The sequence below is a fragment of the Anolis carolinensis genome, chromosome 6 (genome assembly GCF_035594765.1).
Source record: "Anolis carolinensis isolate JA03-04 chromosome 6, rAnoCar3.1.pri, whole genome shotgun sequence".
Taxonomy (NCBI): domain Eukaryota; kingdom Metazoa; phylum Chordata; class Lepidosauria; order Squamata; family Dactyloidae; genus Anolis; species Anolis carolinensis.
This window is the reverse complement of record NC_085846.1, coordinates 97,599,548-97,617,205: the sequence shown is the minus strand read 5'-3', so window position 1 is coordinate 97,617,205 and position 17,658 is coordinate 97,599,548. Positions and strand designations below refer to the sequence as shown.

At 36.9% G+C, this 17,658-nt stretch overlaps 1 protein-coding gene across 1 annotated transcript in view; it reads right to left on the bottom strand.

Annotated features, from left to right (window-relative positions):
- The window catches only part of plxdc2 (plexin domain containing 2), a 241,142-nt gene that overhangs the window by 99,905 nt on the left and 123,579 nt on the right, over nt 1-17,658 (bottom strand). The window contains exon 3 of the mRNA XM_008112452.3: nt 8,748-8,894. Within this exon, the coding sequence (XP_008110659.1) occupies nt 8,748-8,894 (147 nt within the window). The remainder of the gene's footprint in view (nt 1-8,747; nt 8,895-17,658) is intronic.

The following is a 17,658-nucleotide window of genomic DNA, read 5'->3' as shown; positions in this document are numbered from 1 at the left end:
GTTTTTATTAACTTTATATACTCCTTCAATAAAGATATTAGATTGGTTCTGGCCTCCGTGTATGGTTATTGGTGCCCTGCAGCCTGGGTCCCGACAACAGGTGGTATCTCTGAGGCCTAAGTGCAGGGATGGACTCTGACAGAGATGATGGCACTCTCCCAGCCGTGCTTTGCTGTACTTCTGAGGAATGGGCTGGCCTTGAAGTTGCAAACACTGGAACAGGTGAGCGATCTTCAAGGTGGCGAAAGGAGATATGACTCTGCACTACAGGTGATTCCAGCTGCAGATGTGCTGAAACCTTTGCTGTAGGCTCTTGTGTTGGCAGGAAACTAAGGTTTTCTTGGGTTAGTTCCTGTGATAGGGCTTTGGCTAGAACGTTAGCTCTGACTATCTTTTGTGCTGTGTCTCTTTTTACTTGAAGCAGATCTAGATCCCGTTGCAACTCATCTTGCTTGGCTTCAGCCATTGCAAGCTCTATTTCTCTCTGGGCCCTGGCCTGTGCTAGGTCAGCTTCTTGTTGGGCCCTAGCCTGCGCTAGAAGCAGTTTCTGCTTGGCTTTAGCCTGTTGAAGGAGGAGTTCCTCTTCATTGAAGGCAAGGTCTTGCTTAGCCATTTCTGCAGACGCCTCTGCTTCTAAAACCTCTTTTCTAATTTTCAAACGGACAGCCTCTCTGTTGTAGTGGGCTGCTTTGGAAGAAGTACTGATGAATGAGTGTGTGGATTGGGAGGAACTGCTACGCCTAGATGAATGCTTGGATTTAAGGCTAGCATCATTAGATGGAATCTTGAGCAGACTGGATCTAAGGCTTACACATGGGGAGCCTTGAACCCTTTCTTCTGCATCTTTGAATAAGGAACTGGGCTCTGGTTCAAATAGAACTGCGCTGTAGTGCCTCCTCTCTTCTTGTAGGCTAAAAGAAATTTCCTTAGCCCTATCTAAAGACTCTGGAGTGTTAATTTTGTTCAGTACATAGATTATTTCTTCTGCAATAGCACTCCCATTATTGAAGGCCTTTAAAAATTCTTGCCTAAGAATTTCCTTTTCCTTTGGGCAAAGGGATGCCCTTATTGCATCAGCTATGGTCGGCAGGTTTTGCCAAGCTCTGTTAAACCTCTGCCTAAGCTGGCCTTCCTGCTGCAAAAGGCAGAGCATTGTTTTCTCTGTGGGGTGCCTTTCTCTGACTGGGCGGGGGGATTTGACCCTTGTTTGCAAAATCTCATTGCTATGACTTGACATTCTGTAATTCAAAAGGAAACTTATCCCAAGTTTCAAACAGTACAAAAATGCAATACTATATAACTATACAATTAAAGGCACACAAAAGGGCAATGCAATACTTTAAACAAGACAATTAAAACAGCTGCTTAACTGAGAAGTTAAGCCTGGGCTTTCATAAACTTGCAGCAGGCTCTGAAGAAATGGCAGGAACTGCAGAAGGTTGGAAATTTATTGCTTTGCAATCTGGTTTCTGGAAGAGGCTTGGTTGGTCTGCAAAGGCTGACTTCTGGCAAAATGCATCTACTTTGCAAAAAGCTTGATCTTGTACAGTTGAAGAGCTGAATGTAGCAATTAGCTGGCTAGCTTGGGAAACAGAAAAGGCGGGAGCTTAGCAAATGTTTCAATTTTGCAAAGCTAGGCTTCTAGCAAAATGTATCCACTTTGCAGAAGGCTTGAACTTGCTGCAGCTACAAGAGCTGGATGTATCAATTTGCTGCTTGAGATGCAAAAAAAAAGGCGGGAAACCTAGCAAATGTCTCAATTTTGCAAAGGCTAGGCTTCTAGCAAATGTATCCACTTTGCAGAAGGCTTGAACTTGCTGCAGCTGCAAGAGCTGGATGTAGCAATTTGCTGGTGGCTTGAGATACAAAAAGAGCGGGAAAGCTTGCAAATGTCTCAATTTTGTGAAGGCTGGGCTTCCTTTGACTTCTTTATCTTTAGGAGACTATGGGCTTGGCAAATTTAAGGCCCTTTCACTCCTTCTTTTCCCTTCTTAGCACTTCTGGAAGGCTTCTTTCAGCAGTTCTGGAAAAGAAGGCTCCTCTCTCAGTACTTCTGGAAAAGAAGGCTTCTCTCAGCACTGCTGGAACAGAAGGGTCCTCTCAGCACTGTGCCGTCACGCCTGGGGCTGTACTCTTAGTGAAAGAGGCATGGACGTGACGTCTTTCCCCAGGGGATTGCTTCTTGCCCTCCTTTAGGGAAACTGGAACTCCCAAGGACCAAAACACTGTAGTTAACTCAAAAACTGGGTTTATTCTTCACAAAGGGGGTAAAAGAAAATATACATTACAGTCTTTGGTTGTTTAAGTCCATGAAGCTTGTCCAGATCCCTCTTTCTCTGGCTGTGAATGCCGGAGCAAACTCAGCCTCAGTCCAATGACCTATATCTGAAGACAAGAGTCTTCCTCTGTTGCCAAAGGACTGATGTGAAGGCGCTTGAGACTCCTCAACGTTGTTCAGGTTGGCCCTGAACATGAAGTGTGAGTCCCAAGGGTAAGAACCTCAGAACTGGTGCTGAGAGGTAACTTTTGAAGGGCTTTCAGAGCCAAGCCTCTCTTTCACGTCCATCCGATAGAGTGGAATGAAAAGGAGGAAACACAGTCCTACTCCAGGAAGAGGTGGAGCCAAACAGTTTAGCTGAGTGAGCAATATAACAGGTACAAACAACATTGATTGACAGATATAAATAACCAATCCAACTACATTTACAGGGTAAGGGCAAAATCAGGCATGATACAATTCAAATCTTGAAACTTATAGTTTGACATATAGATGGCGCCACTCGCGCCGTCACATCCACACTGAATAGAATTCAACTTTGTGAACAAGGTTCAGTCATATCATTTTAGAATTTAGTTGCCATTTACCACTCAGCATTCTCCAGAATCTTTCTCAGAGCCTTCTTCTTATATATAAGGATTTCCTGTCAGTGCTCTCTTTCTGCTTTCCTATTCAACATTTTGCCCACACTTACTCTGTTCTACTGAGAATTCACAGAACTCTTCAGTAAAAAGATACATTCCAATACTTCTTTGATCTTTAAACTGCACTTCAAAGCCTATTTCTTTCAGAAAGTCTTTTCAAAATTAGGGATTGTGATCACGTAACCCTTCAGGTGTTATTTGACCAAAATCCTTATGGTCGCTAATGATTGATTAGCTATGTCAGCTAGGTCTGATGGAAGTTGTAGTCCAAAAATCTCTGGAGAGCCATGAGTTGTCTCCCCTTTTATCTCATGTGTTTGCTGCAAAAAGACCTGGCTTACAATGGTTCCCTTAGCATTGAGGAATTGTAATTTTAGGATGCACCAGTTTTGAAGCAGTTGATGGCCAGTTACAAACTCACGTGAGTGTTGGTGTTCAAGGGGGTCCTGAAGTCTCTTCAAAATAAAGTTATATTTTGGCCTATTCCAGCCCGCTTGTGAATGCAAAACTATTGTATTATGAGTTAGATATTATGACAAACAGCAGCTGGGAAACTGGTGCCTTTATTCTTTCCCTTGCTCTTGTACTGAAGAAGACAGAAAGGGAAATGTACAGGCCTAATGTTGGACATAAGCAAAATTCTGCTGAGCTCCATCTTGAAGATTCCAATGGGTGATTGATATTGTATTTCCTTGTCTCATCTCTCTACCCATTTCACTCTACTGAATGAAAAGGTGAACTCTTTTGCAGGATTATGGCCTTCAAACAAAACTTGCGGAAAAATGCTCCACTTCATTTTGTATTTTAGCTCTTATCATTTGTGCTTTCAAAGTCTTTCTTGAATATTCTGAAACATAAAGTGTCCATATTTTCATACCCACAGGATAAGCCATTCGATCTTCTATGTGCCTTTTATCATCTTAGATCAACATGACAAAATCCATGTACCAAACATTTTTCTTAGACTGTCCAGGTTGTAGTTCAGTAAAGAACGCAACATACCCAGTGTACAGTGATAGAAAATGTAAGGAAAACTGCACTGCAGGGGAAATTAAAAATGTTCATGGACTTAAGAGTCATCATTTTAGAAGACAGTTTTCCCGTTCATTAATACCCCAAATTTGGTTTAGTTTGGAAGAGCAGGTATAATTCATGTTGCCTACATGAATGCAGACTTCTCAATCTAGGGTGAATGAATTAGCTTTTAAAAAGGTTAGATCACTTTTTCTCTAGAGAATAAACTTTAAGATCTTGCTTGTATTTTGGTTAGTCAATATTTGGATGAAGAGAAAATTCTCCATTGTATAATGACACAGATTAATTTCTCTACAAGGGCAGAGAAGACATTCCAGACCAGTTCTGACAAGCCACCCCTAAAGAATTTTTAACACTCTAACGTTTTTATGATTCTCCCCCTTCATTTTTCAAATTTATTATCTTGAGAAGTTGAAAGAAGGCATAAAATAGTGAAGTGATGTGAAATCCAACTTGAAGCAACACTTTTCTTCTTGCACCTGTAGGTGCAAGAATAAAATCTTGAATGAGCCTTAATAATCAAGGACTCCAAAATTAGTTTTGTTAGTTTCAATGTAAGAATTCTCTGTATGGAATGCCTGCCCACTGAGTGGATTGCCAAGGTGACATTAAAAACATGTTTCACTGCACCTGTGCCGTTCGCCAGACAATAAAAAAACTATAAAGCTGAAACGTGCCGTCCTTTATCCGGGCGAACTGCAAATCCCTATAAGCTGTCCTAAAAATATTGAACGACTGAGTCTGGAAAACTTCAAAAAAAGGATGTTTATTCATACAAGGTTGTAAACCTGGCACAGATCTTAAAGTTACAGAAAATGAAACAAATTTCTATAGGTTTTAGTTGCAGAATTATCCCTGGTTCCAGAAGGCAAAGGTGATTATAAAACCACTATACCCTAATCACGCTGTCTATTTTAGAAGGAGAAACTCTTTCCTTCCCTATCTTTACAGCAAAGATTAGTTCTAGAAGCGACGGAATAACCCTGCTCCTCTAACTAGATTCCCTATTCCAGATCAGTATAATTCAATACTTATCTAATTTGGATAGGCTTAGATTGGCCTGGTTTTGAGGATGATTTGTCCCAGTTAGCTTTGCACAGCTGCAGCACGTTGAAAGACTATAGCCAAAATGAGGCTCCAAAATGGAGACTAGACCCTGGTAAAAAAGGGCGGTCCTAAGATGTTGTACTCTTTGACCAATCATTGCAAAGAAAACTGCAGCCAGCTCTTGCAGACTCCAAGCCACTTTTCCTGGGCTTTTGCAGCCAGAGGCTGAAACAAAATGTAAGGCAAACCATCGTCCTGGGGGACGGAACAGCACCGACTTTTATTGGGAGCGAGTCATATTCATTCAGATCTGGAACATGAAGATGTAATCGTAAAACTAATATTTTATGATTATAAGATTATAAGATTATAAGACATAAGATTTTCCATATAAAAGTACCAAAATGCAAATAGGATATAAAAGAATATGGTCAAATACAGAACTATTCACGAGGATAGATAACTAACCTTTCTCTTTGTAATGCTTAGGATGACATTATTAAGAAAAAGAGGACAATCCTTTATTTGCTATTTCTTGTTAGCTATCTGAATTAGTTGAGATAACTTTTTTGAAGTGTAACTGAGTGCTTCTTCATGACCAAAAGTTCAAAATCTAGGTTGTGATTCTTTTGCCAAGAAGCTTGGACACCATTTGAGAAACAATCATCAAGTTTTTTCACACAAAGGATGTTGTGTGCACTTTCACACGATTTACTGTGAACCAATTAATAAAAACAATTCACAAACAAAAGTCTGTAGAATGTGTTTTTATAGCACCACTTATCAAAATTGTAAATGTATTAATTGAAAGCGTAAACATTTAAAAATGAAATGTTCTTTGCTTGATACTTCTGATTTGGAAAATTACCTGACATAAAGGAAAGATTTACTATAATAAATTTCTGCAAATTTCATATTGAAATGAATAGAAACAACCCTTTCCTCCAAATTACAGTTACTTTTATGCTCTGCTGCAGGAGTGGCGGTGACTTTAATGATGGGGTGATGAACCCATCTGTTTTTTCTGTTGAACTTTACAGGGACTATCCAAACTGCTGAGTCTATTTGGATAGCTCCATTAAAATATTGAAACTTGCAGCCTTGCTGGCCATCAGCCAGTATTGCTATAATAACATGCATTGCAAAGACAAAAGAAGCTGGGGTGTTGTGTGGTTACCAGCCTTCGACAATACAAGAGAAGTTCTTAAAGTAGAACTTATTTTCTTGCATCTTGTTGCCAGTCTTTAATAGATCTGTCAGGCAAAACTATGCCAGAAATTATCCTCTAAATGCTAAACACCCTATAGGCACTAGATCCCATCTGATCTTGGAAGGTAAGCAGGATCAGTCGTGGTTAGTACATGGATCAGACACTGTCCCAGTCTTCTGCTGAATCAGAATTCATGATATTCAAAGTTCAGGAGTCATAACAAGAAAAGCTCTTAATTTGTGTTCACAGCCCTTTTGCTCTATCTGTGCCAGCCACTGGAGTCTTCATCTTTTCGGGGTACTTTGGTAGGTCTTATCCCACCTTCCTCCTCCCGCCGTGGATCTTGTTGACTTGGGGGAGAACCCAGCCGGCTATTTAGCCTACTTTCAAATACTACAGATATCTGCAGTAGAACTACCAATTTTGTTGAAGTTTATAGTTTCTGGAATCTCACAGACAGGATGGCCACACTCTAGTCTGCAGGAGGCAAGATATAGATGTCTGTACCCACTATGTGAGCACTGGTATCAGGGAGCCGTCATGTATTGTCAGCAAATACAAAAGTGATTGTCAAATTTCCTTTTCAATAGCACTGCATGAAGGTAGTTAATATACTCATAAAATTAAACACAGTTATCTTTCTTCTCTATTTTGGCTTATTTATTTTGGTTATTTTAGTATTTGCTTGTCCAGATTCTAAGTCAGCCACATTAAGGTTGAGTCATCTAATCAATTTGGTCTTTTGCAAATTTCTTTTTAATCATAGCCATGTATTTGAATTGCCCAAATATATATGGCTAATCCATCCCTGACAATCAAATCTTGAGATCATTCTACCCCACATTTGCATAAATGTTGGCTGCATTAACAAACTACAAAATAACTACAATACAATCAATATGCGCTGAGATTTCTATTGTTGATTCCAACAGAATAAAAGTGCTATGCATATACAAACATGCTAATTCTTGAAATGGGACATAACAATTTCTACCAGTTTCCATGATTGTCTAGTTACAGTTTCTCATAACTGTTTTTTTCTTTTTTGACTCCTAAATTTTATGGTTAGATTGAAAGTGCCCATAAACAGATGCCTTTAAAAAGAGAAATCTGATGCTCTGTACTTATAATGTTATTGTTGTGACTCATTTGAATTTAGCAATAAAATTAAGGTGCTATACACAATGCACAAACATGAATACTTTGGCATTTCTTTGACCAAACATTCTGGCTATTTTCTGATCCTTTTCCTGTCCCACTTTCCCAGAGTGCTCAAAAAATGACCTGTTCACAGAATAGCCACAACGTTAAATGCTCTTATTTGTAGCAGAGTTTCTTTTTATGACCAAACAAGCAACCATATCCAGAAATCTCATATAATTCATATTGTACAATATTAGGTTCATTCTTAAATCAGGAAACTGTCAGACCCCAGCATTTCCACTTTGCTCCATCCATTTTTTAGCTGTTCTTTTTAGTTTGGCTGGGAAAATAAAGTTTCTATAAATTATGTTGTATCAGTCTAAATTTAGAGGTTTATTGCCTCTCTTCCCTTTTAAATCCTTCAGAGAATCTCTCCTGTCTACTACTCTTCTCTCAGCCTGTCACTTGGTCAGTGAGTTTATTGGTCTTGGGAAATGATATGACACAATCCAATGGACAGCAGCCTTCTTAAACCTTTGTATTTATTTCATTCTCCTCTCTCTTCCACTTTCCTATAATTCCTTGTATAGTTTTAATGATTCATGGGCAATCTCTTAGAGTTGCCCCCCTCCCCCATATGCCAGACCTCACTCCATTCATTTGTTTGGGCCAATGCAGCAAGAATTCGTTCCATTACAACAAAGAAGAAGTCATTTTTGTGACTGCATTTATATCCCTTTTCATAGCACACTAACTCTTTCCTTTGGACAGTTCCCAGTACTTGGGTGAGCATAAAGCATTCAATGATGCTCCCAGGGGAGAGGCTTAGATTAGTGTTCTTGCAACAACTAGTGCATGATCAGAATTAGCCAAAGCAGATTTTTGATATGGAAATGTAATTGGATCAAAAACAATAGAACAATATTTTGACAACGAGTTTACCTTCTGTTTTTGTACAAATCTAAATTAATAAATGCAGAGCTGCTATTTTCTTTGTCCTAAATACTGTAATTAAATGAATTACTTAGTAGTGTAATTCATATCACTGGCAAAACATCTACTGTCAGAAGTGGCATAAACGACACTTGTTTTCCACCATACCATTCTTGAACCTTCCTAGAAACTCAGCAGGAAAATTAATAGGCAGGTAAATGTGTTTTAAAGGAAATATCTTGCTATGTAGACATGTAAAGTAAAACAAATCATTACAAGGATGTCTCATCCGGGCAATAACAGTAATAAAAAAAATAACCAGTAAGATGTAGCTTTGGTTAACTGTGGAATTTTTTTGACCACTAGCAACGCTACACAAATAGTGTGGTGTGCATTACATAGGCAGTTCAATGACAATAGAAAATATTAAATAGAAATATATATCAAAATGTCTTACTGCGGCTTGTCGATGTGTGTTGGAGAGGATCCCATGAATCTTCACTTTATCTTTCTCCATTTTGTCTATGTTCACCCATAGATCACGACTAATAGAATCAGATGGGCCAAAAGTCCGCGAAGTATAGTAATTGTGATCCACATCTTCCTGTGGGGGAAAAGCCCCAAACAGTTAAGCCATCAATATAATTTCTAGTTTGTGTTTTAACTATTTAGAAACATAAGTTTTGTTTCCTGCAAAACCTCTGAAGTTAACTTGACCAAAGTGGAAAAAGAAAATACAGATCATTTTATTATATGACACATCAGTAACTTTGCTTGTGATAAATTTGATTTTGCAATCTAATTTTTGCTTTCCAAGAACTGGAAGAAGAAACTATTGCAAATGCAGAAATAAATGCTGACTTCTAAGTAATGGCCAGTAAATCTTCGGTGACAACGGCTGTTTCTGCTGTGGAAAGGATTTTTTTTTAATAGCTTATAATTTGTGCTATGTTTCAGTTTCATTTTTCTTTATAGTGATCTGCATTTTTATTAGACTATCCCTTTTTAATAACAAAAACGGCTGCTTGATATCAGTTTTGCAGCAAAAAGTCTAATTTAAAAGAGCATTGATTGTTTCCACATTTGATTCTTTCATGGGAAAAAAGCCTGAGCTGTAGAGAATAATAGTTATGAAAGCGGTTTCATATTTGAGTTTCCTTCTCTTTGATTGTTTTTTGCATATTCCCTTCAGACCAAGAAATAAGTCATGTGTTCAAGTTAATTAACCAGTTTTACACATTAACCTTAAATTAAGCCTTCAGGCTAATATTTCAAGGTCCTAAAATGGAAAAACCAATACTGAGCCCTTATATTACTTCTCCCCTTCCTCATAAACATTTTGTTTAAATTACCACCTGCAATGTAAAATAGATGCTGTCCTTGGCTATGTCATTAATATGTTGAATTCTGCAACACCTGAACACACATATTTTATCTTAATTGAGAACTGAGAAATTACTAGCTTTGGAAAGAGATGGCATCTTAAACTGAGATTGAAATTGGTTTAAGTTCCTGCCTTGTTCAGTCTTTAGTAATTGTAATTTCCTTGCTCAGTCAAAATTGAAAACTTGATAACATGAAATGTGCAGAGAAGAAGGAGATTATATGCATGACTGTATCTTTGGATCCCGATTTTTAAAACCAAACCACAATAATCTAAATATGGCCACACTCACTTAGTACTTTCCAATCTTTCTTCAATACCAGTCCAGAGGATGTGTATCCAGTGTCGTCCATGTCTATATATAACAGTCCAAAAGGGCCTCCAGCTATCCCATCTGTCTCTCATTTTTACCTCAAAAATTAACAGTACCTCTGAAAACCTTCTCACATTTTCTTGTCTATTTTCAAAACTTTAAGAATCTTAGCAGCAATGGTTTAATGCTCGTTCATTTTTCGTCTTTTCTTTTCAATCCCAGCATTCTTTGTGATAGGATCTAAGAGAGCTCTCCCTTCCTTCATGCAACTATTAAAACAGCAACTGAGAAAAAAAATTGAACTTTGAGGCCAGGGGTTCATTAGGATTTTTTTTAATGTGTGATAATTTCAAGCTGTGTATGCTTAAATTTGTGGATCAGAATCCATGGACATGGTGGGCTGAATGCATATGCAAATTCAGATTGGTTATGATGCTGATAGATGTATTTTATGATGTTTTTACTTTCTGGGTTTAATTGCTTTAATTATATTGTTTATTATATGTTTTAACTATGTATGTAATTTGAATTGCTTATTTATGCTGGGCTTGGTCCCCATGTGAGCCGCCCTGAGTCCCTTCAGGGAGATGGAGGCAGGTTATAAGAATAAAGTTATATTACTATTATTTAGTTATTTGCTAAAACTCCAATTCCAAGCATTTCAGATAAGGGATATTCAACTTATACTGAATCCTGGATAACAGCCCCAAACACTGCCAAATGTTGAGGCATTTATCATGACTTCCTGATGAATTGTGGCTGTCACTTTTTGTTTCTAGCAAGCCTTGCATTTGGAATTTCAACTTGAAACCTGGCAGTGCAACCTGGACAATAACCATGACACGGTCACATTTTGAGGCATCTGCTATGATGTCCAGATGAGCTGTGGCAATATGGAAAAATAGTTCTATTATTATTATTATTATTATTATTATTATTATTATTATTATTATTATTATTATTATTTAATGCAAAGTACTGTTCTGGATTATTTCATTTTTAATGCTTCTTTCTCTTTTGATCCTAAGTGGAAAAGGGAATGTAAGAATTTGTACTTGCTACTAGAGGAGAATGAAGCCAAATCACATGCAAATATATTTCCTGTGAACTCCAAGGAATATCATCATTTCATTTCAGTTAAAGAAGTTCAGATTGTATCTAATACTGTGTGCTGGAAAAGCAACTGACATTTTCAAAGGTAGAGATCCCTTTTAATATTACTATCACCATGAGCAAGAAAGGAGTCTATAGCACTGTATAAGCAGCCTCATGAGTGATTTCTCCTAATTGCTCAGCTTTTCTCACTTCTCATTTCCCATTTTTCATCTCTCATTTGCCAAAAGCAGAAGGTATCAACCACTGTCATTTGAGGTCTATGGAAATTGCAATACAAATTTCTCAAAATTTATGCACAGGTATGTGTATCTACATCATTAAGCCCTACTGACTGTGCATAAATTTTATATTCACAAACTTAGTAGTTGGATAATGAATTTTTGAAGATTTTCAACGAATTAACTCTAGCATATATTCTGACAAAAATGTTGACAATAGATGTATCTTCTTCTTACAAAGTACACATGTACACACTATAATTTCATTGTAATCACTGTGACACGTTGGCATCCATTTTTGAGAGTCAACATTTCCTTAATTTTAAACTATTTCTTTGATGTACACTGTTGTACATCAAAAGTACACTGTTGATTCTTGTTTTCTGCTGCTCTAGAAATCAGGATGTGGAGCAATGGATTCAGATTACAGAAAACGAGATTCCATCTAAACATCAGGAAGAACTTCCTGATGGTAAGAGCTGTTCAACAGTGGAATGTGTTACCTTGGGAGTGTGGTGAAGTTTCCCTTGTCTGGAGATTTTAAAAACAGTGGTTGGATGGCCAACCGTCAGAAGTGCTTTGATTGCGTGTTCCTGCATGGCAGGGGGTTGGATGGGATGACCTTTGTAGTTTCTTCCACCTCTACAGTTCTATGATTCTGTGATGGGCAAGTCATAGATCAAAAACTGATATTTCGGTATTAGGAAATGCTGTTATGCTCAAGAATTGCAACAGATGTGCAATTAATGATAATCAATAGTTTTCAGTGTCATTAAAATGTAATTTGAAGTTCCTCAAAGGACAAAAAGCGAAACTAAACAAAGCCTCACTAAGCTGTACAGCAACTCATGTCAATATATAGTTCTATTTTGTCCTTTTTGTCCTGTTTGTAAAAACAAACAAACAACCATAGGGGAAATCAACCACTTACAAGTCTCTGCTTCCAAACTTGATCAGCTTACCCAAAATGTTTCACTAATCGTATTAAGCCTAAATAGATTATGGAAAAGGGATAAACAATTATTTGTCAATTTTCTATTTCAATTTAACTGGTTTTCAATACATATTCTCTGAAACTCAAATGCCCACATTAGCAGTGTACAGGATACAAACTCAAGTTAAATGTATTTGCTTTATGTGACACCTTGATTCATGTGTTCCTTTTAAAAACCAGTAAATCAAAGAGTCTAATTATAGGCTCTAGCTCTTCAATTTTGGTTAGATGGGCATATCTGTAATTCTTGATAAATATTGACTTTGTTTTTGGATAAGCACTTCGGATCCTGTTACAATTTCAGCATCATAGGTTCATGTTTCATTACAGAAAGAATAACACTTCTTTAACAAATACTGTATGATAAATTTTCTATGCTTCTATAAGGAATAATTTGTCAACATCCTAATTGACATTTTTAGGAAGAAAAAAATTGCTAGGGAAGAAAGAACATATCACATAGTAAAACACTGCATTTATTATTTTGTTTAAGGCATGTTTTCATAAGTGAGAAGAAAATTTGACAATGGAAAGATTATTTTTCCATTTATCTATTTTCTGTCTGGAATTCTCCTATTTTCTGTTCTTTATTTACTGTCTTGATTATAGAGTCTTTTTAAATACTGGTAGCCAGATTTTGTTCATTTTCATGGTTTCTTCCTTTCTGTTGAAATTGTCCACCTGCTTGTGGATTTCATTGGCTTTTCTGTATAGTCTGACATGGTGGTTGTTAGAGTGGTCCAGCATTTCTGTGTTCTCAAATAATATGCTGTGTTCAGGTTGCTTCATTAGGAGAATTCCAGACAGAAAACAATCAGGGCCAGGTAACACCTCCTAACAAAGGATTCCCCCAGGCAGTAAGCAGCCAATCCTTAAAGCTGCAAGGCCATTAAATGCTAGTCAAGGTGGCCAATTGCTACATTAACACTTGCCTCAAACAGAGAAGAGTTCTTTATTCCACCCTGGACTTTCCGCATCCCTCTTGCCTCGTTTTCAACAGACCTCTCAAACTCTGAGGATACCTGCCATAGATGCAGGTGAACCGTTAGGCAAGAATGCTTCTGGAACATGGCCATACAGCCCAGAAAACTCACAGCAACCCAGTGATTCTGACCATGAAAACCTTTGACAACACTTCTTTATATTGTTAGTTTGGTAGTTACTCTTCCCATTACCATCTCTTTAAGTGACTTCTGAAAATTGGAAATCTTCTGTTGCCAGAACTGAAAAGTTCTGCTTTAAACACCAGAACTGAAGAACTATACTTTAAACAGATGAAACATATGCTCTGTTACTAAACTGCAGCCTCTTGCAATCATTATTATTCAATTACATCTAGATGCGGGATGGAAAATGAGTTGGGGAACATATGTTGTCAGACTGTAACTCCCATGATCCCTCTCCATTGACTATGGTGTTAAGTCTGCTGGACTTGCAGTTCTTAATCTCTATAGGACTTCATTTAAAAACAAGGGAATACACCAGTAAACATACCTTGGTTTGTATCCAAACTGTATTCATAATTGAACAGACCTTCATGAATTCCTCACAATTAAACTAATTCCAGCAAATATAAATGGTGTCTCTCAGTGGGAAGACTATAACATAGTAAAAAAAAATAAACTTTTACATATTATTTGAGAATAAATATACCATGAGGGTATGAAAGTTCATTTTAAAAGGTTTATTATTATTAAGTAACTGGGCTTTCAAAACAGCTTATGAAAAAGTATAAAATTTATTATAAGACAACTAAAATAAACAAAAAGGGGCACTGAAAACCTGGACCACAAAAAACTGAGTCAACTGGATAGAAATATCAATATGACCCGTGTTTTGATAACTTTGAATGCAAACAATGATAGCCTCACCCAAATGACCTTTTGCTGAACACCTGGAGCATTTTCTTCAAAGGCCAAGGAGTCACACTTTGTTGAACAGGCCATAAACCAACCTATTAGAAGTCCTTCTGTGCTTGATCACCCAAGGAGTAATATTGTCTAAATACAATAGTCCACTCCTTATTTTGCCTCTATATCTGGAAGTCCAAGTTGGACAATACACAAAGTTCATACTGTATGGAAATCTGTTTCCCTATAATTGCTGGATACAGATTTGATTTAATGGTCTATCCAAATAGGAAGACTGCAGTGTAGTGAAAATTTAAACTTTCACATATGTCTTGTGAACAACTGTGCCACCAGGGTTTTCTGAAAATATGAAACACTTCTGCTTCATTTTTCATGGAGACTTCTCTTCTATTGTGTATCTAAAATTAATTTCACACTGTTTTAAGCAAGAGTGCTGCATGATGGTCCACAAACATAAAAAATGAATCCTATGTCTGATTTCATTTTCCAGCAGTGAATGTGATGGAAATGAATAAGAGCTGTGCATTTTTGTAGCTTTGTCAATGGAGTAGGACCATAGCATTGAAGTTACACAATGCATAATGGAAAATAATTCCCGTCTTGAGGATATATCGCAGACAGACAGAAAGAGAAGAGGGCTGCAAGAATCGCATGGTAACGGCAAGATCATAACAGTCTCTATAACAGACATATACTTTATGCCTTCTCTAAAAAAGATTTACACAAGCCATCCAGAATTGAGAATGAGATTTATTTGACGATGTGAATCTTTGGGGAAATTTTGAATTGCATTTTTCCAGAACAATTTTGGAAAATATTTGAATGCCCTAAACAGAGCATGGCCTAGTTTTCTAAGCACATACTGATTGCTGCTAGATGTATTTGGCAGTACTGAGTTACCCAGTACTGCCAAATCCATTTTGCAACCATTCTTAATGGTTTCAAAGAGGATTCTTTTCTAGCCCATCTTGTATATCCTAATGGTTTCCCATCCAAGTACAGATGTGCCTCAGTTAAAGAATGTGCTCCTGGGCATTACATTATGTGACACGATTTTTGTTTCTGGATTATAAATGTCATTTCCTAATTGGTTATGTCATACAAACATGGAAAAAGTTTATTACACTGGTAAAACTTTGTTTTTGTGGGACATCCTGAACTACATTTTGCTATAGTTTTTCAATGTGTATCTCATAGACTTTCCATCAATTCAACATAGTTTGCGGCAGCCACAAAAATGAAGTTTCTGGCATTTAACAACTACTTTAAAAGTAAGTACCTCACAAGTAAACAGGAAATAACATGTTCACACCAGGAACATGAAGTTTCTCAAATTGTGTTACAATAGTGATGTTTGGTACAAGAGGCAGAAATAACATAGAAAGAATGGGGATAGGTTCCTATAAAGAAGAGGAGTTTAATAACAGATTTTTGTAAGTATTTTATCTACAACTAACAATATGCACCTGTGAAATGAAAGAACCAGTCCAGGTATACCTTGCAAAAGTAAACTAAAACATTTTGAAGCTACTAGAAGTCACCTGAAGGCTTTTCTTAAAAGCATCCAGAAATTACTTATGATTTCCATTTCTGTGGCCAAAGATATAGATTTATGTTTTTCTTAACTTGGTAGGGGTATTTCAGAAGGCAGGGTTATCTTTTCCCCCCTTTCCTTTCTATTTTGCTGTTCACACATGCTCATTAAGGGATTCTGGTATTTACCTGCCTGCTGTAAGTATAGATAGAGTAGGATTCGCTGGAGTAGCATTTCATTCTTTTCCAGATTAAACTTATTTGCATTATTGACTGTAGATATGCTTCTGCAACATGACACTGAAAATCTGTGCTTTTCCAGTTATCCTTCTGCATCCTCCCAGCACTGATGCGCCAAAAAATCCTCCAGCTAGAAAGATTACATGAAAGAAAAGGTGAGGGCTGGACAGTCAAAAAAGACTGTGTAAATAGAAGCTTCCTTGAGGTATGTCTTTATTAACTGAGTCTAATTCTGTTTACTTTCTGAAAACAAATTAGATTCTTCAGACTGGTACTGTCTGCTAGGATTTGATTTCAGGACTTCCTGTGGAAACCAAATCTGACGATGCTCAAATCTCATTATATACAATAGCATCACAAAACAGTGTTCCTTATTTAAAATGGCAAAATTAAGGTTGCTTTTTGGATTAAATTCAAGCCATGAGTGGTGGAATCTGCAGATGCAGAATCTGTGAATATGGGGAGTTGGCTGGACTTATAACTTGAGCCATTTATTTATCATTGAGCCATCTACCACAACACCAAGATCTCTTAGCTTGGGGTTTCAGTTGCTTTTATCATTTTATTAATATTTATTAATATTTATCATTTTAATGCTTGTTCTCTTATAAATCTTACTGTTCACTTTTCTTGACTGCAAAAAGTGATCTTATTCTTTGCTTCCCACTCTTTAGCCTCTTTTCAGTGCATAAGACTTCTCTTTAAATTGCATAAGACTTCTCTTTAAATTGTGCTATTTATATGTGTTATATGTGTTTATTGTGGTTGTTATAATTTTATATGATATTGTTTTATATTCATGTACCATTTTATATTGTATGCTGCACCCTGTGGTGCTTTTGTAAGCCGCCCCGAGTCCCTTTGGGGAGATGGTGGCGGGATATAAAGAAAGGTTATTATTATTATTATTATTATTATTATTATTATTATTATTACTATTTTACACTCTCAACACTCATTTTGCTCAGGAGTCAGCGGGGTGGGATTGTGTCAAATCTTTTTGGAAGTCCAAGCAAGCAGTGTCTCTTGGCTCACCCTAAAACTGCCAATCTTGTGTAATGCTGTGTTGGCAGTCACTTGTTGTATGGAAAAAATTTCCAGTGTTTAATTTCCTCATCACTGCTTTCATTGGTTTGAATTTACAAGGCTGCTACATGAGTTCATGCACAACATGAAAAGATGGTAATGACAGATAAAGCAGTAATTATTATTTGGAAAATGCTGCATATTTTTCAGATTGTTGATTATTTTCAGAAAGTGCAGTTATTGCCACTTGATCATGGAGACTATAAATATACAGAAAATTAAAGCACTCAATGAGTCCAGGCTTTAAGGTAATTGCAAAGAGCTCCATTTGCTATGTGCTTGGGTTTGAAAGAATTATAGTGAATTAAGTCATTATTATTATCTTGGCAGTAGGAAAGCTACCAAGCTGTCTCAAGAATGGAAGTGGGATGACTTTTGAGATGTTAATTATTTCTTTCATACAAAAGCTTTTGTCACATGTAGAAATGGTGCAGTGCTTAGAATAGACTTTGAAAATGAACAGTTCGTATGGTAAAAGATTGTAATACCAAAAACAAATAGAGTATGTTGGAATTAAATTCCTAGAATTTGAACTTGGTGGGACTCTCTCCTGATTGGAACCACATAGGGTTAAGTTGTAAATTCTCTTGTTAAATCTTAATGAGACTGAATC